General features: G+C 37.2%; 1 protein-coding gene and 2 pseudogenes across 8 annotated transcripts in view; 1 reads left to right on the forward strand and 2 right to left on the reverse strand.

The window, feature by feature from the left end:
• Positions 1–17,371, reverse strand: part of LOC145260676 (E3 ubiquitin-protein ligase TRIM9-like) — a 1,004,508-nt gene extending 987,137 nt beyond the window's left edge. For 3 of the 8 annotated variants that reach the window (XR_013864355.1, XR_013864356.1, XM_080119035.1), the window contains exon 1: positions 15,825–17,350. Coding sequence is in view for 4 of the 8 variants with exons in the window: in XM_080119035.1 (XP_079975161.1) it covers positions 15,825–16,730 (906 nt within the window). In the remaining 4 variants the exon portion in view is untranslated. Of the gene's footprint in view, positions 1–15,824 lie in introns of all 8 variants that reach the window. The other 5 variants (XR_013864353.1, XR_013864354.1, XM_080119033.1 and 2 more) reach the window with 3 other exon arrangements.
• On the reverse strand, positions 3,319–3,456 carry LOC145260797 (U2 spliceosomal RNA; annotated as a pseudogene).
• An 809-nt stretch (positions 17,372–18,180) lies between the features above and the next one.
• Positions 18,181–18,299, forward strand: LOC145260750 (5S ribosomal RNA; annotated as a pseudogene).
• Positions 18,300–22,500: the final 4,201 nt, after the last annotated feature.

Raw genomic sequence — 22,500 nt, forward strand, 5'->3', positions numbered from 1 at the left:
ACACACACACACACACACACACATTTGAACTCATGGAAAAAAATCCAAAAAAACTATCTGGAAAATATACCCGGTGAACCAAGTGCAAGATGGATTCAAACAATTGCACTTAAAGAGAAGATTAGAATCTAACAAAAAATCTCTCGGCTGAAATGTATGAGTTAGCGGGTGAATGTCTGGCATCCGGTAGGATGCCCCATCTCCAGCTTGAAAAAACATATAAGAAATTGAATATGTGTGTGTGTGTGTGTGTGTGTGTGTGTGTGTGTGTGTGTGTGTGTGTGTGTGTGTAAGTAAGTTATATTCATGACAATTAAATTACACAAAGTGTTACACGTTTAATCTTTGTAGGGAATCGTCAGGCTAAAAGGCATTTTAACAGAGGAGGAATATATTTTCGTAACTTACTTTCCTTTTTTTAGTCAAAGGAGTTACAACTTATCAAAGCCCGGAAGCCACTCGAGGGTAAGGGTTAACGAGTGTACAGTAGTCAATGGGAAAATGTCGTCGTAATCGTTCGCATTGGAAATGTGGGGAACTGGATTATTTAAGGTGAACGGCTCATCAAGAACGTGTTTACGTTAGACTTGAAGACAACCATATTGTAGTCAGCTGGAAAGCAGGGAAAGAGAGTTCCATGGGCGGAAGATGTAAGAAAGAAGTTTTGTTCATGGGATGTACGTTTAGGTTTAAGCACGGATAAAGAGCGGGAAAAATTATTGATAGTGGTTGTAGCTAGACGAGTGTTTTTCGTGAAAGTTTGGCAAGAGGGGGCATAGATTGGAGTTCAGACGAGCACTTGCCATGAAAATAATGGTAAAGCAGAGACAGGCTCGCAACGTTTCTTCTGCGGGGAAAGAGATTGCAGTAAAGAGAGCTCTACTCGTGTATTGAGCACTGTTGAAGTTTATACATAAAATCGATACACAAAATCGATACATCTTATAATATTTTATATGGATAGATAAAATAACGTTATAGTCGGGTGATAAAATCCTGTTTTATTTATATATTTATTTATTTATTTATTCGTTCGTTTGTTGAAAAAGAGGAAACAAAAGCCGAAACAATCCTGACCCTAAAGCCGTGGAGAGATTTCTGTTTCAGTAAAAGTAGCGATATTAGGTTCGTGTTCACCGCAGTTAAACGGCGATGTTTAAGAGGGAGGCTGCGATGAAGAGAAGGGTCGAGTAATAGTTGAGTTATATTTTCAAACACAGCATCTTTAAGAGGGTGAAAAAAAAAAAACAGGAGAAGAAAAAAAAAGCAAATGCACACTCTCAACAATTCGACGCGCTACAGGTACAAAATGATTTTTTCAGATTTCGGGACAGAAAACAAGAAAAAAAAAAGAAAGAAAAAGGGTTATTATTTAGAATGATATTTATGTACGGCACAATCACGTTGACACACCAGTTCTCGCAAAAATCACCGAAGTTAAGCAACGTTGAGCCTGGCTAGTACCAGATGGGTGACCATTTGGGAATACTAGGCGCTGTATGTGCTTTCCGCTTATCTCGGCATTGTTTCCAGTCGTCCTGAACCTCCACTTGCGACTGGTATTCAACAATGTTGAATCTGGAGAGGTGCGGTTGGAGGTTGCGCAACTCTTGCTACAAAAATTTCACGCGCAGACACTTTTGCCCTGAGTATCCATAGTCTGTCAAGACTGAAGGAAACCTTGATGACTTATTTTCAAATAAAAATAATTCATAGACAAAAATAAAGCAACTTTATCGTATACACACTAATCATGAAACGTAGATGAATTCCAAAATCCCTTAAATTGATCAGATAGTTTTTTTTGTTTTTTGTTTTTTTTACATAGGCATCACCACATTATCAAGGCAAAGAGGCCACTCAAGGATAAGGGTTAAAGAGTGTACAGTAGAAATTGGACATTATAGTAATCATTAGTAATGAAAATTTGGTAAATTTGATAACTTATATGGAACGGCTCATCAAGAACTTATTTACGTTAGACTTGAAGACAACCATATTGTAGTCAGCCGGAAAGCAGGAAAACGGAAGATAATTCCACAGGCGTGCAGTTCTAAGAAAAAAGCTTTGTTCATGGAATCTACGTTTAGGTTTAGGCACAGATAAAGAGTGGGGGAAATTATTGATAGTGTTTACAGCTAGACGAGTGTTTCTTGTGAAAGTTTGGCGAGGGGGGACCATAGATTGAAGCTCAGTCGAACACTTTCCATGAAAATAACGATACATCAGAGACAAACTTTTTTGTGGGTTTTGTTTTTTAAGAAAATCATTTAAATTTTTTCGATTTTTAGCAATTTATAATATAAAATTATTACCATTAGAAGGCTCGGTAGTTCGAATTCAGTTGTCTACCCCTTATTTACAAACCCTGGCGGATCAAAATATGCCTCGCTTGGTCATGAAATTTGATTTTCTTAGTTTAAAAAAAAAATACTTGATTAATTTACGTGATTTTCATGTCAACTGCGCGTCTAAGTTGCAATCTATGCCCCCCCTTGCCAATCTTTAATAAAAACACTCAACTAGCTACAACCACTCTCAACAATTTCCCCCACTCTATATCTGTTTAAATCTTAACGCAGATTTCATGAACAAAGCTTTTTTCCTAGAACTGTCCGTCTATGGAACAGTGTTCCACTGGCTGCTTCCCGGCTTACTACAATATGGTCGCCTTCAAGTCTAATATAAACAAGTTCTTGTTGAGTCGTCCCTTTAAATAATCACCTTTTACCAAATTTCAATTATTACTCCAGCGCGGCTGTAGCCGAGATTGAACTCACTACACGAGTTTGTAGAGTAATCCAAATCTTGTCGGAAGCTGAATACTTGATGCTTCGCCATCATGCTTTTCATCGTGACGTCATCACTAGATGGGTTGCCTACCATGGCTTAAGAGAGTCCCATTTACCATCAAGAGAAGGACAGACCGCGTTAGTTTCTCAACCTGGTATTGTACCTCACTTCCACTTTTTTTTAATTAATCCTTATCCTCTAGTGGTCTTCAGGGCTTGATAAGTGGTTACTACCTTGTAAAAAAACAAACAAGGCCATTATTCGCGTGCTCTCGTGTAATGAATGAATGCGTGAATGTAGGATTGACATGAAATTCTTAAAGATAAACTAAAATGACCGAAAAATTGGCTGAAATAACTTAAATAAATAAAAAGTAAATGACTTAGAATGACTTTAATGAACTTTAGGATGAATTGAATGACCTTAAGAATGACTTGAATGCTTAAAAAATAACAGGAATCCTTCAAAAACAACTTGAATGATCTGGAGAATGACTTGAATGGCTTTGAAATTGACTGGTTGTAAAGTGGGTGCTCATTTTACATTAAATTAATACAGAAAATTGATCCCCCACTTTATATCACAAAGTTACAAACACAAGTACAGCATTTAGTAAGAACAGATACTACACTTTGATCTTGGCCAAAAGGCCAAGAAAAGGGTATTTATTTGCTCCCCCATCGAGCAAATTAGGCACAAGGCCGATTTTTAATGTGAGGAGTGAAGGGAAAATGGGGACCAACTCCCCGGGGAGTAGGGGAGTTGGATTGTGACAATTGGTATGAAGGGTTGCCCCTACATTGACCAAGGTCTTATATGTGGGATTGCCCCCACATATGGTCTTTGCTTGCAGTATCTGCTGGAACAGATACTACACTTTGAGATATTAAATCTTTTATTCATGTTAAAAATACAGTCAAAATCAACAATGAACAAAAAACTTAGGCACATGGCCAACTCAAAAGGGGGGAGGGATTGTGGGTCTCGTTGGTCATCCTTGTCACTCCAGAACTAAACAAAATCAAAAGTTTCTCCCAGCTAGTATCTTCTTTCACCATAATACCGCATTCACCCTTTCATATTGGGGGACGTCATACTTAACTCCCAATTTTTAAAACACTTTACACTTTGATCTTCGTCAAAAGGCCAAGAAAAGCTTAAAAACTAAGAACAGCATCTATTAACAACAGACCTTTGATCTTAACCAAAAAGGCCAAGCACAAAAATGTTACTGAAGGAAGGACGGACGGACGGACCGACAGACCGACCGACGGAGTGACTTATAGAATCGCTTGCACGCGATTAAAAATGGATAAAGTAGTAATTGTTTACCTTAGCGACCTCAGATGAATGACCAACCACTATCGGACGATGTAAATTTTTTATATGAGTGTGAATGAGTATGTACGATTTTAAAATACTGTAAGTGTATGATGAAGTAGCCTACCTCAGCAGAACATTAGAGTGTTAATGTTGTTATTCGTATGTGTGTGTGCGTAGCTCTTTGCTACAACAGGGGCGCGTTAGAAAAGGTAATGTTTTTCGTTTAAGACGGGGAGGGTGAACATATTTCACACTTACAGCAAGAAAATCAGGTTTAACGAGTATATTGGTAGAATTACTCCAGTCTTGCCGTTTCTGAATTTTTGAGATAAGGATTGGTTTATTCGTATTATTTGGATTCATCGGACTACTGGCTCTCTTACCGCCCCCACCCACTTGACCCGGCCCTCCGTGGCCCGAGTGACAAGATCAAAGTGTAGTATCTGCTCCGACAGATACTGCAAGCAAAGACCATATGTGGGGGTAACCCCACATATAAGACCTTGGTCAATGTAGGGGCAACCCTTCATACCAATTGTCACTATCCAGCTCCCATTTCCCACCCATCGGGAGCTGGTCCCCCCCCCTCTCTCCACATTAAAAAACGGCCTTGTGCCTAATTTGCTCAGTGGGGAAGCAAATAAATACACACTCTTACCGCCCCCCCCTCCCCGCTTTCGGTTGCACGATCTCCGCGTGGTGAAAGTTGGTAACGGCCGCCTGGAGTCATCAGGCATGCTTGATTAGTCGAAGGGCGGACGGCCAAGAGTGCAACCCCTCCTCCGGTGCGATACTCCTCCGCGGGGAAGGGGGAGGCGCTACCTGATATCAAACTGCCTCGACGAACCGTAGCCCCCCCCTGGGGCCACAGGAATGAACGACAACGACAGCCGACCCGAAGATCATGTCTTGAGTGTAATTTGAACAACGTTTCAGTCGATGTAACCTCCGGCCTTCTTCATGTTTATCTATTCAGTCATGGCTGACGGAACAAGAGCATGCTACCTCTGTGAAGTAAATAAAGGGTTCCGTTCGCAATTCCGTCTAAATTCCAGGGTTCGACAAAGCACACCTGCTGAAGGTCGGAGGTTACATCGACCGAAACGTTGTGAAAATGGCACTCAAGATGAGAACAGTAGTCCGATGAATACGAAAATAATATGTACTCTGTCGGTTATAAACGGATGCGCTATATAAATCCATTGTAGGGAGTTAATGGGCATCCTTTCCTGTCACAAGCATTCGGATTGCATTCTAAAGAAAAAAAATAGGAAAATCACTGTTGTAGACGGGAGCGATTCTATGGCAGTGTCAGAAATTTCGTGAAAACTATTGAATAATTCCACCCGATAACCCCTCAAAAAATGTCATTCAAGCCCTCATTTATTTTTTCAATTAAAGGAGCAAGGACCAAGGTTTCGTTAAAAGAAAAAGAAAAAAAAAAGACAAAAACAAACAACGTGGTTAAAAAAAAAGGTTTTAAACTTCGGACTTTACAGGTAAATTTCTAAAAAACACTACTTTTTTTGTTTTTAAATTTGAATATATTATTTATTGATCTTTTATCTTCAATGTGTGATATATAAAACTTTGGTACATAAATTAATTATTTACTTTTTAATAGACATTTGAAAATGGAGGGCGTGAATTAAAAAAAAAAAACTAAAATATTATATTCGGTTTATTGAAAAGAGCATAAAATTTCACATTGACCCTTTTTATATTTTATTTGCAGTTTCGTGTTAGGGGTGTCAAAAATTCCTACAAAAATTCTGATACACCCAGCGATTCTATAAAATTACGATTTCAGCATAGGAGAGGCTTTCTGAAACTGTATAGCTAAGGACGAACCAGTCAGTATTTTTTGTCAACGGCACCTCAACCGATCGGCAACACACCAAGCCTTTCATATTGAATAAGAAGGCAATGCCTTTTAAAGCAACAGCAATACCGAAGAGATAAAACGGTCGGTTCCTCTAAATAATCTGACCCTAGAATCAGAATCGACGTTTTCCGCAGGGTTTTAGAGGCGCGCGTGCACACACACACAAACAAGTGACTATGCAAGTCAGTACGTAGAAAACGAAACTATTAAACCTGGAATAGTGATATGTGACAAACAGGAGAAAGAAGCAACCCTAGTAGAAGTTAGTATTCTCAATAACGCCGGCTTAAACGGGGCTGATATAGGATGAAGGTTTAAAAAAAAAAAAAAAAAAAAAAAAAAACATGCTAGGTACAACAAAAAAAAAAAGAAAAAAAAAAGGAAACTGGAATCTTAGGAAGATCTCCATCATTCCAGTGGGAACGACCGGACTCATAAAAAAGAATTTCAAAAACTACCAGGTGAACGAAATGCAAGAAATACAAACAAGGGGCGGTTAGAATCTGAAAAAGATCTCTCGGTTGAAATGTCGGAGCTAGCGGGTGGCATTCTAGAAGATGCCCCATCCCCGTCAAAAACAAAAGAAAATTGAAAAAACAAAATCGATACGTATGATGTTCGCCATTAAACTATAAATCAAGGCAAAATTATTATCAGGTAGATTTTAAAATCATTTATGAGATTCAAACTCACGATCAGGAAATAAAAATATGGCGGTCATTAGTATAGTACCGACATCAAATACTAAACGACAAGCGTGCAATATAAGCTAACTAATAACAAAATATAAATTGTGATTGTTATTTATATATATATATATATATATATATATATATATATATATATATATATATATATATATATATAACATTTGAATAACTCGGAACGTAGTGTCATTGTTAATTGTTGAGGGTTTAGTTTTTGGTTGTTTTTTTCCCCCTATAGTTTTAACATAAACCATTAAATAAGAAAATTTCAAAAAGTAAACTAAAGTACACTTAAGCCCGAAGAATCCTAGAGTGGATGAAACGCGGAATATTCAGTGTAGCTTAATCGTCATATATATGTTATAAATTACTAACTAGCTCAACCTACGTATTGAGCACTTTTGAAGTAAATACTTAAAGTTTATGCATAAATTTATACTTTCGTATATTAATTTATGTGAGCAAATGAAGTAGTTTATATATATATATATATATATATATATAAAGTTAATTTTTTGCTTTTATATATATACTAGCATTTCAGCCCGGCGTTGCCTGGGCGTTTGGAGGTGTATGCTGAGCAAAAAAAAAAAAAAGAGTAAATTTTTTTTTTAATTTGACCCCTATTATGACCCCTTAAAATTTATAGTTTCGGGCTCAAATCACTTTATTAAGTTAGATCCAGGTTCAAGGAACCTATATCTAAAATTTCAAGTGTCTAGACCCAAAATTGTCGGAGGAGTTTGGTAGAGTTCTTAAAGGTCAAATCGTTGAAATTTGACCCCTTAACAGCCAAATTTCTGGCTGCCACCCGTCACATCGATTTTCCCATATCTCAGTACCCGGTATTTCAAATTTCGCGTCTATAGACTAAAAATTGACAGAGTTATTGCGTAGGGAAATGTAGACAGACAGACAGACACGTTCACTTTTATAGATATATAGATTATATATATATAGATATTACACACTCACTAATAGGCTGCCCGGCGTTGCTCGGTCGCAAAATATGCATAAATATTATATTTTAATTAATGCAGATTAAAACAAAATAAAAAAATAACGGAAACTAACCAAGACATATGCCCGCTACTATTATGATTTTTGTAAACTGTTTACTTGTTGTAAGTAAAAACAAAAAAAATATTTCGAGCTGAGATCAAAACCAAAACCTTAAGACAGTGAGTCAAATACGATAACCATTAAACCAGCTTACTACGGTCTTGAAAATGTATTTTCAAACTCGGAAAAATCGGAACTTGAGTATATCGGGATCAGAAATTTTTTTTCCTATTTACCAATGTCGAAAACTATTTCTTTCAATTCGATTTTTTTTTTTTTAACTTCTCCACTATTTTTTAGTTATAATAAAATACTAAATATTTATTGATTTTAAACTTAGTAAAACTAGAATTTATAGATCTCCCCGCCACAGCACAAGTTTGTTTTTACGTCTGAGAAAATGCATCTACATTTAACATGTGCGTTTACGGAAGTCGGGACAAAACTTCATACTTAAATATTTAGATGTAAAATTTTAGAGATCTATAAAAAAAAAAAAAAAAAAAAAAAAAAAACAGAAGCAGAATCGATAATTGTATCGGAATCTGGAAAAATATTGGAATCGTCCCATGATCAATATATATATATATATATATATATATATATATATATATATATATATATATATATATATAATAATAATTATCAAATCGGTCTACACTAATTAGCGTTTGGATACGAGGCGTACATCGTTCAAGGCGGGCTTCTTCGACAACAAACTAAAATTGTTCAAAAGAAATTTCCATTTTTCTTATTACTCTCCCATATTGAACTTTCTTTATCTGCCTGGGATCGTTTTATAAATATTGATACTAATATTTATTTGGACTTTAGGTTTGCAGTATTATACAATCTGTAATCCTACGAGATTTCAGTATTTCATTTATATATATATATATTTATATATATGATTACTTCATGTAATCACATGAATTAATATACGAAGATATAATTTTATGCGTAAATTTTCATTATTTACTTCAAGAGTACTCAATACGTAGGTAGAGCTAGGTAGTAATATATATATATATTTAAAATATAATATCCACCGACATGTGTTTCGTCGTCTACGACTCATCAGAGTGGCTGAATCTAGCGAAATTCGAAATCGGGACCCCACGGTAATGAGCCTAAACACTTAACCCGCTCGTCCACCTCGCACGACTGTCCAGATATATTCTGAATGTGAGAGATTATATAATTATTTTCGCAGTCAAACAGCGTCGCAGCTCACAAGAGCCATGACAGTCAACAAGCCGAAAGTTCAAGTCCTTCATCAGTTGAACACATCCGAACTCAGGATTCGAAACCAGAGTCTCTTGCATGCCAGGCGAGCACTCTGCCACCTGGGCACACACAAGAATGTCTATTAACTAACAAAGATCAAGCAAACCGCGGCGAAATCCGACTATGGAATGGTCTACTTGGTCTCGAACAAGCTATCACCAAAGACGATGTCTTGTCTCGTCTCTCTCTATATATATATGTGTGTGTGTGTGTGTGTGCGCGCGCGCATATATACGCAACAGCCTGGAAAGAGCAGAGCTGTCACCGAACAGTCAATTAGTAAACACATTAAATGAAATAGCTTCTTTATTTTTCTCTGTCAATTGCACTCCCCTTCCCTTCTACGTATACACACACCGGTCGTAATTTTTTTTTTTTTTTTTTTTTTTTTTTTTTTCTAAAGTGATTTTTCAAGTATATCTTTTTGAGGAGTGGGGGACGGGGAGGCTAAAGAAAAGTTTCACCCAAACCAAAAAAGTGCATATCTGTTTGCATCCGCTGCAATTGGGGTGAGGGGTGGGGGTGTCATGACGCTGCTTTTAGATTGGTTTTTCGCCGCTTTCAGATGGCAAACAACTTCGGCTATTTCCGTGATGTTCGGTAAATCGCAATCGGAAGCATGTAAGACCCGAATATGGGCTCCCTATTTTGAAGCTTTTAGAGAAGTATCGAAGACTTAAAAAAAAAAAAAAGGAAAAAAGAAAAAAGGTCCGACGCTCCTCCCTCCCACAGGTACTTATGTAGAATACGGACCGTATTATTTTTTTTCCTTCTTTGAAGATAGTAACGCTGGGTATGGAGCAGCTAAACCAGTTGCCAACATTACCCTGCTCTTTATTGAAACCAACCGAGAGCTCTTTTTAGTATCCTCGTTGTTCCTGTAAGTGCATTGTCTGGATCTCTTTTGCACTTGGTTCACCAAGAATATTAGTTAGGTAGGACTTCAGGTTCTTCTTCATAAACCCTGTAGCATCTCCCTAAGATTCCAGTTTCTTTTCATATCATACACGAGACCTTGGTATTTGGTCTGTTTCTCTCTTTCAGCTCTGTTCAGAGCTCCATCATTAGGAACACTCACTTCAACGAAGGTTGCAACTCTCTCTGACTTATTCCATATAACTATGTTAGGTTTGACACCAACATTTTCAAGGTAGATGGCCGTAGGGATTACATGGTCGTAATGTATGGTATATAAGTCATTTCCAAATGTTCTTTCAGGTTGATGTTCCTAGGACTTGCTGCTGCACTGGATGTTTAATTTTTTACAGATGGTCCAGTAGAGGAACTTGATTTTTAAGTTAAGTCGTTTATGGTGTCTTTTCTTTATTAAAATTCTTAGTTAAACGTACAGAATAGTTTTTTTTTGTTTTTTTTTAAATATCCCTCCCCTCCTCATGTTAAGGATGGGTTTCTAAATAAAATTGTTTCAGCGCAGTTCTTAAACTGTATTATGATGGTCTTTGTTTAAGATATAAATTTGAAATATGTCCCCGCATTTTTACTTATCATTTTTACTTTGTTGTAAAACTTGTTGAAACCGTTGATAAAAATAAATTACAAAGTACAAAAAAAAAAAAAAAAAAAATCATTGTCTAATATATAAAAGGCTATATATCTGTCTGTTTCCATATTTTCAAACTATCGCCTCCGAAATTAAAAGTCGCAGAGCGGCACTAGGAGCCTCAAATAATTGGATTTTTTATGGACCGTTCTTTTGTGGATCTTTAGCCGGTTAAAATGTTTTTTAAGGGGTCAAACAAATGGGTCAAAACGTAAAAAATCATTATACATTTTGTACATTCAGCTTAGTTTATTTTTAATCAGTTTATATGCGTGTCACGTTGGTACAGTGGTAACGTCACCAGCTTTGAATGCTACCGTTTTGCTTTCGGTTTCGATTCTAGCTGATGGCACCCAAATACTTTTTCTTTTTTACCTTTTGAAATCACGACTCTATAATAATATATACGAAATCTGGACAAATTAAAATATCATATTTAAGCGTATTTTACGACCGGGCAAAGCCGTCCTGCCACGTTGGTTCTCTCACACAGATCTTACAATATTTGTGTATTTTGGCAGCAGGTCATTATTCAAGCAGTCAAGCACTGCTTTTTCGGAATATCTTTTCGATTCGGTGATTGAAGTAAAAAAAAAGACCGCGCGGCGAATCGAAAAGATTCGCAGAAAAATTTTACAAATTTTTATAAGATTTGTGGGACAGAACCTTAGCAACGTGCTCGAATTTTAAGAAAAATTGGAGGGGTGACGGTAGCTAACGACACGAACTGCCAACTTCAGTGTGCCATGTTCGAATTCGTTTTGATTTGAAACGAACGGGACCGATACTCTTATCTTCTGTTAAACACACACACACACACACATTATATATATATATATATATATATATATATATATATATATATATATATATATATATATATATATAAACTGGAATCTTAAGATCTAAATACTTCTAGTATTATTAGGAGTAGCCGGACTCGTGAAAAAGAATTTGAAAACTACCTGCCGAATATACCCGGTGAACCAAGTGCAAGCGAAATACAAACAATTGTACTCAAATGAACAGTTAGAACTTTAAAAAAAAAAGGGGGGAGGGTCTCTCTGTTAGAATGATTAAAACTGTGGCTTGATTTTTGGCATCTGGTAGGATGCCACATACCCATGATAAAAAAAAAATATATACGAAAATTAAAAAGTGGCTTGTTAAAGACAAACGGAAGCTGAAGAGAGTCCGGCGTAGGCAACCAGAGACTGGTCCCCTTTGTGTTGGATTCGAAACCGACGGTACCGATGCTCTTCTGATCTTCCGTAACACATGAATAGATATCACGCTTTTATATCGATATATGCAAGTATTCTTTTCCGCAAGACTTACACCAGTATATATATATATATATATATATATATATATATATATATGTGTGTGTGTGTGTGTGTGCGTGTGTGTGTGTGGTAAAACTGATAATTAGTAAAAACCTGAAGAGAGTGCTCAATACTACTGCAGAGCAAATATATATATATATATATATATATATATATATATATATATATATATATATATTAGATTATCCTTGCCTCACGCCAGTCATGGCAAAGTATATTTAATCTCCTCTAAAGTGGATTCCATGAACAAAGCTTCTTTCTTAGAACTGCACGCCAGTGGAACTCTGTTCCGTCTGCCTGCTTCCCACCTGGCTACAATTTGGATGTATTCAAGTCCAACGTTAACAAATTCCTAATGAACCGCCCACTTAAGTAAACACTTCATTAAATCCCCACACTAACGTACTGCACTTGCAATAACCCTTATCCCTGAGTGTCTTCCGGGCCTTGATAAGTGGTGACCACCGTGTAAAAAAAAAAAATAAATTGAAAATGGTCTTGAACCATATTTTAATTTTTGTTAATTTTCTTGCCTGATGAGATCTATTGATTGAAACGGTCTGCGCATCGTAGCAAGATATGACTGTATTTACATAACGAAAAATAAAAAGCATAAGTACACACACACACACACAAATGTACGCAATTTTCTAGGTTTGTTTTGAGGAGAGATAACCACGATGGTCTCCAACAAGCACAATTATACCAAAAACCGAGAAATGCCTATAATCACGTGGTTCTCGTGCATCGTGAACCGTCGACAATATTTTTCCTGCTTGTCTACGGGATATCGAATTACTAGAGAAGAGTTTTATTCATTTTGAAAATTTCTCCCTGCGTGTGTGCGAGTTAATGTTAAATTTCTGTTTGAAAGACGACCTACCAGCGAAAATATTACAGGGGGGGGTTAAACCAATAAACAGTTGTAATTTAAAATTAAACATTCGGGGATTCTTTACAAGAACAGGGGCGCATCTTTAAAAAAAAAAAAAAGGTCAACTGTTTCCTTTAATCCGCTAGAGGCACAAATTTATCCATAATCCCTTTCTTTTAGTCTTCAACTTAAATTCAAGCCAGAAATTACTTTGGAATTTCGGCCGGTCACGAATCTAAAGAACGGGTCACCTATTTGGAACTATTAAACAGGTTTTTTTTACAATGGCCACAACGTGTTTAGCTTCGCGACACTTCGAAATCCGAAACTGAATTTTAAATTCTTGCAACTGGTGAAAAGTCAAGTATTACGGTTCGATTTCGTGCTCGGGAGTCGAAGGAAAACTATTGATTTGTGACGCGCATATCGGTCATGTCAAAGAACATTTACTTTTTAAAATACACTTCTATAGAACAGGGCCCATATCGATCTGAATGTCTCAGACTGCGATTTACGGAACAGAGCGGAAATGGTCAAGCCATCGCTGGACAGTCAATTAGTAGGTATCGAAATTAAATGAAACAAGTTTTTAATTTTTTTTTTCTGATATAAGATAAGGTTCAATTATCCTACCCCCACCCCCGTGTTAATAGTGATGGGACGATTCCAGTATTTTGATACCATTATAGATTCCAGACTAAATTCTTGATCCCGATACAATTACCGAATCCGATTCTTTATAAATCTCCAAATGTGGATTTATTTAGTCCAGATTGCTGTAGAAACACGTTAAATATGCAGAGGTGAGAGTGATCAACACATTTAAGTTTTACTGGGTTTTTTTTTTTTTTAAATCAATAAATATTTATTATTTTTTTATGACTGCCAACAATAGAAATTTTTCTTTTAAACAAAATAAAAAAGAAATAAAATAACTAAAAGAATCGTTTTTGGCATCAAAAAAATAGGCACTAATTATTCCGATTCTGATATCCGCAAAAGTTTCGATTTTTACAATTCCCGATTCCGATTCATCGTCCCAACACTAATACGATATACACATATAATTTTGAGGTGCTATTTTTTTTAAACCCTAACCTCGATTATATTAAGTTTATCGTGTTTGTGCAGTTTAAGTACGGTGCTATTTTTTAAATAAATTTACATTTTTACAGTATATTTTGCTAATGTAATTGTTAGGTGAAAGTACAGAAGAGTTAACAAGCCCGCACACAATGTTAAGAATAGTTTTCTCATTAGTAACTTTATTATTTCAGCACGGTCCGTAAACTACGCAAGTACCACCTTAATTTTAGCCTAACCATAACCGCGATTAAATTTTTTTCTTTTTTTTTTTTTTTACAGTGGCACGCTTAGTGCTATCTGCCTTATATATATATATATATATATATATATATATATATATATATATATATATATATATATATATATATATATATATTTCTTTCATCTCCTAAACTGTTTCGGTCACTTCAGGTCTGTTCCGTAAATGGGAAACATTCGTGTCGATATTTTATCTATTTATTTATTTTTTTTTACAGATGCAATTTTTTTTTTTAATGTAGAGATTTTTTATACAAACACTAAAATAAATAAAAACGTGAAAACGTGTCGTTATTTAATTTCGGAAACTAATATATATATATAACATTTAAAAAAACACACACACACGCAAGAAATATTGCCTTTCTTTAAAATTACAGTTTTCACTTAACTTCCGGTCTCACCTTCCTATGTCAACTTTTTTTTTTAAAATAACGTTATCTGGCCTTCAGGCTTAGATCAAAATGTAGTATCTGTTCTGGCGCTACACTTAACCGAATTTGTCCTTAGTCAATGTAGTTAAAACTCTTCCATACTAAGGCCATTTTTATTTTTACCTACTGCCAGAGTGCCCCTTTGGGGGGGGGAGGGGGCTAGTTTTCCTCCGCATTAAAAACGACCTTGTGCCATAATTTGCTATTGTGGAGAAGATAATAAATAAAAAAAAAAACTTATTTAGAAAAAGCAATTGAAAATGAGCAACCGGAAGTGAAGTAAAAACGGTAAACGTAAAGATAACCGAAGTAGGTGCTTATGCATTTTTGGTACCGCGCTATATTTAGTTTTCTTCTTTTTTTTTTGTTTGCTTTTGTTTTTTTCAGGTTTAATTCAAGTTTCACGATATCTTTTTTTTTTAATTGTTAGATGGAAGCACAGCAGCACAGCACAGATACCCTCCCCACCCATATTAAGAATAGCTTTCAAAATAAGGTTACTATTTCAGCACGGTACCAAAAATGAACAAGTATCCCAAAATATTAAAAAGATTATAAAATAAATAAGGTTATCTACAAGTTCCGCGTGTTTTTTGTTTGTTTTTGTGTATTTTGTTTCACTTTACCTTTCTGTTGACAATTCTGCTTCACAATGAATGCCCTGGAAATGTCCTTTCTGGTTAAGGTTTACCAGTTTTAAAAAAAGCAAACGAATTTGTTTTTTTTTTTGTGGGGGGAGGTCATTTCTTTTTTTTTTTTTTTCAGAATAGCAGGACATTTTTAAACTAGTAAATATTGTTACTAGTGAACTTATTGATCCGTGCTGAAATAATAACGTTATTATTTCAAAAGCTATTCTTAACATGCGAAGGGGAGGGTGTTTTGTACCTATTCTAATTGAATAAAAAAAAAAAACTGTGATTAAACTTGGAAATACGAATTAAAAAATAGCGCGGATCAGTAAGTGCACTGGCACCTAAATATTAATCAGAAGGGACTTTTCCAGGGCATTCATTGTAAAACAAAACGGCCAACAGAAAACGTGAAATGTTAAAATAAACAAACGAACTTGGATATTTCTCTCTTTTTTTTTTTTTTTTTTTTTTTTTTTTTTTAAAAGAACAAACCGGAAGTAAAAGAACACGCGTAACTTGGGGATAGATCAATGAATAAACAAAAATGAAAATAATTAAAATATTTCAACTTACTTTCTGAACTTTGCAAATTATTCCAAGTGCTTGAACCTCGTGGTTTATATGCCTACCCTCCTGCGCGCACAGATAACAGACAGGAAACTTACATATCATACAATACATGCTTAGCTGTTCGTCGACATGGTCATTGCATGTACTATACTTGACCTTACTCCTCTTTAGTAATATCTGACCCTGACAAGGGTCCATCAAGTGGTGCTTCGCAAGGGGGCCCCGTGGGGGGTGGCACCGGTCGCGGCACGCGTCGCAATAAAATATCTCGCACTGTTCACACATGCAAGATGCATCGTTGCAATCAGTCTCATCGTCGCATAATTGACATTTAATAATCGTAGACGATCCGCTCGGGCCTTGCTGACCCCCCGGGCCGCCGCAACTCCCACCACCACCACCACCACCGCCCCGGCTGAATTTCTCCACCATCGACTCCAAGACGCAGCTCTTCGGTAGAGTCTGAACTCCATGTTCGTCCAGGTAGATGGTCTTTTTGCAGACCGGGCAGCGCAGGCTGAAGACGGCCCCCTGGGTGGCCTGGAAGAAAATGCTACCCAGGCCGGGGGTTCCGATGTAGCTGTTGGGTCGACTGTTGCAGATGACCCCACTGTCCGTCTCGCTGACGATGCTGAGTTTGTCGATGTCCGGTAAATCCGATTCGGATCCGACAACGGAGCCGGCACCGGACTCGTCCAGGACCCCGGAGCTAATCGGGTTCCCGCAGGAGACTCCGGCTGTGTTTTGTTGCTGGCATTGTTGGTGTTGCTGTCCAATTGGAGGTAAGAGATCTTGTACCTGGACAGCGCAGACCGTACATAAGGAGTGGAAACAAGGTAGCAACACAGGGTTACAGAAGAACCTATTACAGACCGGGCATTTTAGTTCCTCTTCCATCCTGGTGTTCATAGAATTATCCTTTTCTTTTTAGACGACTTTTGCAGTGATTAAAAATGCCGAGGGAACACGCTTTTTTTTTTTTTTTAATATACAGATAAATCCAAAAATCGCTCCTCTTTATCAGTGTTTAACAGAAAACCGTAAATTACCAAATTTGCGTTTAAATTACATGATTGAATATATCCGTATTTAGAACTGGTATAGTTCTACTTTTTTTTTTCTTTTTTGTGGTATGGTACTCCAAAATTGTATAATCAACAATAAAAAAAAGGCCGAGGCAAGAGAGCTTGATAATAAACACGTCCTGTAAGCGTAAAAGTAACCAGGCACTGAGAAATAATAATTAAAAAAAAAAAAAAAGAACTTCGTTTAAAACGAATAGGTATACAAACAGACGTTGTAGGTGAATATATAAATTCAATTACGAATTGGTAAGATTAATTCCAGTTAAAAAAAAATAATAAAATAAATAAATAATGACTGTGCAAAGGACGCACACACACGAACCGAAAAAAAAAAACGAAAAAAAAAACGTGGGGTTGTTAATAAAACCTGTAGGGAAGATGGAAGGACTTAGCCTTCTCTCTCCAACCTACACGACGCGAGAGACGACGACACTAGATGGATATACTATTTGCGCAAAAAAAAAAGTGGGGGGGGGGGAGAACCTGGTGTGGGTGTGTATGTGTGCGTGTGTTATAGTTTGTTGTTGCGCTGCAGTGGTACGAATATAGTGGATGAAAGCCGGCGAGAGAGAGAGAGGGGGGGGGCGGTCCTCCTTCCTCTCCGACTCAGCTCCCGTACGTTTGTATGTTGCAGAAAAAGGGGAGATGATAAAACCACTGGAAGATATTGTCGCTGCTGCCTGCTTGGTGCCTGCTTGGCCCTTCTCCTCTTAACCGTCTACCTTGCTTTCGTTTCATTTGCCCTCCCGTCTCTCTCTCTCTCTCTCTCTCTCTCTCTCTCTCTCTCTCTCTGAGTCTCTTTCTCTCTTTTATCTTTTAGCACCCCTCTCTTTCCCGATCTCTAGGTTTTTCCGCGTTAGAAGTAGTATCACAGCGCTTCAGCGGACGACGCGCACACACGCACTTGTTTCTGCTCTCTCTCTCCCTCTCTCTCTCTCTCTCTCTCTCTCTCTCTCTCCCTAAGTAACCAAATCCTCGAATTATACGATATTTTATAACACCGATAACGCTCTTCTCAAAAACGAATAGAGCCCTCTTCGATATTCTCCACTTCATAATAAAAATCAATATATCTCGCTATATTCAGCCACTTTGATGAGTCGTAGACGACGAAACACCTGTCAGTGGATAATTATATTTTAGAAACAATACAGATGCCGCTCCCCATTGGGGGTACCAAATTGGTCAAAGGGAAAATTATTCCCAACACGCATTTAGGTAAAAAAGCATTTTCGTATAAATAATTGAATTTATTCAAAAAGTAGCGCAAACAAACAAGCATATATAATCACGTTTATACACCGGTTCCCGTTAGATCACAGAAGTTAAGCAACGTTGAGCCTAGTCAGTACTAAAATGGGTGACCATTTGGGAATTCCAGGTTCTGTATGTGCTCTCTGCTTATCTCGGTATTGTTTTTAATCGTCTTGTCCCTCTCCTTGCCATAGGGCTCAAGCAGTGTCGATTAAGGAGTGGCTGATGATTGCGCAACCCTTGCTCCATAAATACACGCGCAATTACCCTTACAGTGGATACCTATTGTCTTTCGAGACTGAACGGAGGCTTCCAAATTCCTTCCAATTATTATTAATATTGGCTCACAAGGAGCTTTCACAACAGCCTGTGGTGTTCCCTGGAAGCTGAGTGACTAAATGTCTCCACAGATTTCCAGTACTCTCCAGATCTTTCGATAATATTTGCAAATAAATTTGCATTATCGCAACAGCTGCTTGCCACTGATTTCTCGGCAGCGGCTATTGGTCTTCACTTGAATGGCAATAAGCCTCCCCAAGGTCCCAGTTCTCTTTGCACTTATCCAGTGTTTCCTTCATCCTTGACTCTACTTGGCTGTTTGGTCTCACTATTTTTTTTTTTTTTTTTTTTTACTAACTAGGAGTAGTCATGCAGCCATAATCAAAGATTCCTCTTTAAGAAAAACCTGTGGTGTTTCCCAAAGTCTGAGTGACAACGAGTCTCACCAGATTTCCAGAGGTTTCCATCGCTTTTCTTAACCAGAGCAGGTGACTTTACGTTACCTCAACAGGCGTTTACCATTGATGTCTCGCTGGCATCTACCATTGGTATCTTTTGGTGTTTGAATAGCACTCAATTTTGTCGGTATTCTTACAGTCGAGGTCTGGTTAGTGCTCTGCCTTCTCAGTCACAACTTTTGTGCGGCACCAACCGGAGTAGATGTTTCATTTTTTTTTTTAATTTTTTTTTTTTTTACACGGTGGTCACCACTTATCAAGGCCCGGAAGCCACTCAGGGATAAGGGTTATTTCAAGTACAGTACGTTAGTGTGGCGATTTATTGAAGTGTTTACTTGAGGTGGCGGTTCATTAGGAATTTGTTTACGTTGGACCTGAAGACATCCAGGTTGTAGTCAGGTGGGAAGCAGGCAGACGGAACAGAGTTCCACAGGTGTGCAATTCTAAGAAAGAAGCTTTGCCCATGGAATCTACGTTTTGATCCAGGCACAGATAAAGAGTGGGGAAAATTTTTGACAGTGGATTCAGCTAGACGATTGTTCTTCGTGAAAGATTGGTGAGGGGGGGGCAGAGATTGGAGTTCAGACGAGCACCTGCCATGGAAATAACGATAAAACAAGGATAGGCTCGCAACGTCTCTTCTGTAGGAGGGAGATTGCAGGGAAGAGAAAAAGGCATCCCCCACTAAGCCACGAAGTCTGTTTTTTTCTTGGGGGTAGGGTGTAGTTATGTATTTATTTATTTGCTCTTTATTTGTTTATTTACTTAAACAGGTTATATTACTAATTGTACTTAGTAAAAAATTGAGTTACGATTACGTTAAGTATTTCATATGTGCTCATACAGTTTTATAACGTAATATAACAGTATTTTATGTATCGGCTTTAAGTATTTACTTCAACAGTGCTTAATGCACGAGTGGAGATAGGCAGTAAGTTACGGCAATATAATATACTAGCTGGGGGAGGCGCCCGGCTTTGTCCGGTCGTAAAATCCGCTTAAATATGCTATTTTAATTTGTCCCGATTTCATATACCGATACGCCTATAACTTTATTTTTTTGTATCGATATTCATATTAAAACCCCCTTTTTTTCTATTTATAGTTTAATTGGAATTCATTATTGAGATGAGTATTATTTATTAATTTATTTATTGCGGACTATTATCCTCATCTTTCTTAGATGTTGTTTCACGACATTTCAGTCCAACTATTCCTCTGGCCTTCGTCAAGTGGTAACCGCGACGGGATAGGAACTTCGATTCTCCTAACTGCATTCTAAGCAATTACTGCTATCCATAGTTGTCGTCTCACTAAGTTTTTGGTCAAGTAAGCTTCTGGCCGACTTTAGGTAGGATTGAAACCGCTATCTTCAGACAGTGACGCAGTGGATAAAGACGTTGAATCTCTACGGTTCCAACTATGGAAGCAGTAATTGCTGAGAATGTAGTTAGGAGATTCAGAGTTCCTATCCCGTCGCGGTTACCATCTGACGAAGGCCAGAGGAGTAGTTAGCCGAAACGTCGTGAAACAACAACTAAGAAAGACGATGATAATAGTCCATTTTTTCTATTAATTTATATATTTATTTTTTTTAAAAAAACCCTGCTTACTTGGGCAAAGTAAGACACAAGATCGGCTTTTAATGTAGAGGGAACCAACTCCCCAAAAGTGGCAATCCGATTAGCAACAAAAATAAAAAATAATGTATCAGTCATGAAGGATTTCTTCCCCACTAGCCAGAGAAGTGAAGTGAAAAAAGTTAAGTACAGCATCACAACAGATACCACACCTTGATCCCGGCCCGAAGGCCAAGAACCCTTTTTTCTATTTACTTAAAAAGAAAATACAACTGTGTTATATATGGGTCGTGGAATTGCATTCATCTGCAAAAGATGTAGCTAATTTGCGTATTCTTTAACCATTCATTTTAATTAATTCCCTATTAGTTTTTTTCGGTTTTCTAATGGGATAATCATCTTTAGTTAACTATTACGTGTAATTATATTCATGCAGATATTCTACATGATTTATACTTGCATAATATTTGCGCAAAAAGATTATTTTCTTTCTATATATAAATTACTAGCCTGGGTGCCCGGCGTTGCCCGGGTGTTTGGAGCAATGTATTGAGCAAAAAAAAAAAAGTGGTAGCAGGTAGGCAGTCTCGAACCCGTACCGCAAAGGAGAAAAAGAACGTGAAAAAATATGTGACGTCTTTGCCGTTGCGTCCATCGCTAAACCGGAAGTAGCAAAGGTATAAATTAAGGCTAGTCAATCGAAAAGAGTGAATGACTTTCATAAATATTGGCAAAAAAAGCGACCCATCTCTGTGCCGAGTTGAGGGTAAAGGAATGAATGTTTTTAGTCAATTTTTCGATATTTGTCGTCCGAAGGGACGAGCTTCAAAACGATACCGATTTCGTGAAAATCCGTCGCCTCAGTCGACAGTTTTAGACATACATACATACATACGTTTAAACAGACTGATGAGATTTATATTATAGACTAGCGGGGGGGGTACCCGGCGTGGCCCGGGTGTTTGTAGGTGTGTGTGTTGGGGGTGATCAAAACAACACTGTTAAAAAAAAAACGTTGGCCGAGTGTTTGGAGGTGTAAAAGAAAAACAAAGTTTTAGTAGGAATGTAGGCTTGAACCCCGAACCTTTGACGTGGAGGTGGAAACGAAATGGGGGGAAAAAAAACCTCTGGGACGACAGCCACGACAGAAAAGGAATGAAAAACCTCTTAATTTAACGTTTATAAAATGAAATTAACAGGTGCAAGAACCTTAAGTCGCGTGATGTTTGACCTTGAAACAGGACGCGGCTGCAAGCCAGTTTTCGCTTGTTTTATACTGAAAAGCGAAAGATACACGGGACGCTCAAAAATCTGGAAAAAATAACGCGTGAAAGTCGGGCAAATTAAATAGACAGGCGACCCCCGTTCGTAACTCATATATATTATCATTTAGACGTGATATAAAAAGTTTTAAGAAGGAATGAGTCGACCGAAAACTCCAGTGAAAAAAGCCTTTTACAGACATACACAAAAAGCGAACATACATACATACATACATTCATTTTCGCCTTTATATATATATATATATATATATATATATATATATATATATATATATATATAGATAGATATATGAGTATAAATATTTGTTTCAAAAAGTTTGCTTACCAAACTCCTCTGTCAGTTTTTGGTGTATGGTTATGAAACTTAATATATAGAGTATTCGGACCCATGGAAAACTTTATATTTGGATTTTAGCATTATTTAAAAAATATATATGAATATAACACTCCCGATCGACAGGAACCTCATGGGGAAGGTGGAAATTAATCTCAATTAGCATTTACGTAGCTTGTTTTCCGTCCAACAATATCGCAGCAAAAAAAGAAAAAAAAAGAAAATAATGGACACGTGCAAAAAACAGAGAGACACTTAATTCTGGCGCGAATCGGTTCAGGCAAAACACTCTGGGGCCCCAGTTTCGAATTTTGCGATTTTCAGCCACGCTGCTTAGTTTTATAACGACGAAACACGTGTGCGCGTATATCTATCTATGTATCTATAAAAGTTAACGTGTCTGTGT

The sequence above is a fragment of the Euprymna scolopes genome, chromosome 36 (assembly GCF_053919585.1).
Source record: "Euprymna scolopes isolate OS-2025 chromosome 36, ASM5391958v1, whole genome shotgun sequence".
Taxonomy (NCBI): domain Eukaryota; kingdom Metazoa; phylum Mollusca; class Cephalopoda; order Sepiida; family Sepiolidae; genus Euprymna; species Euprymna scolopes.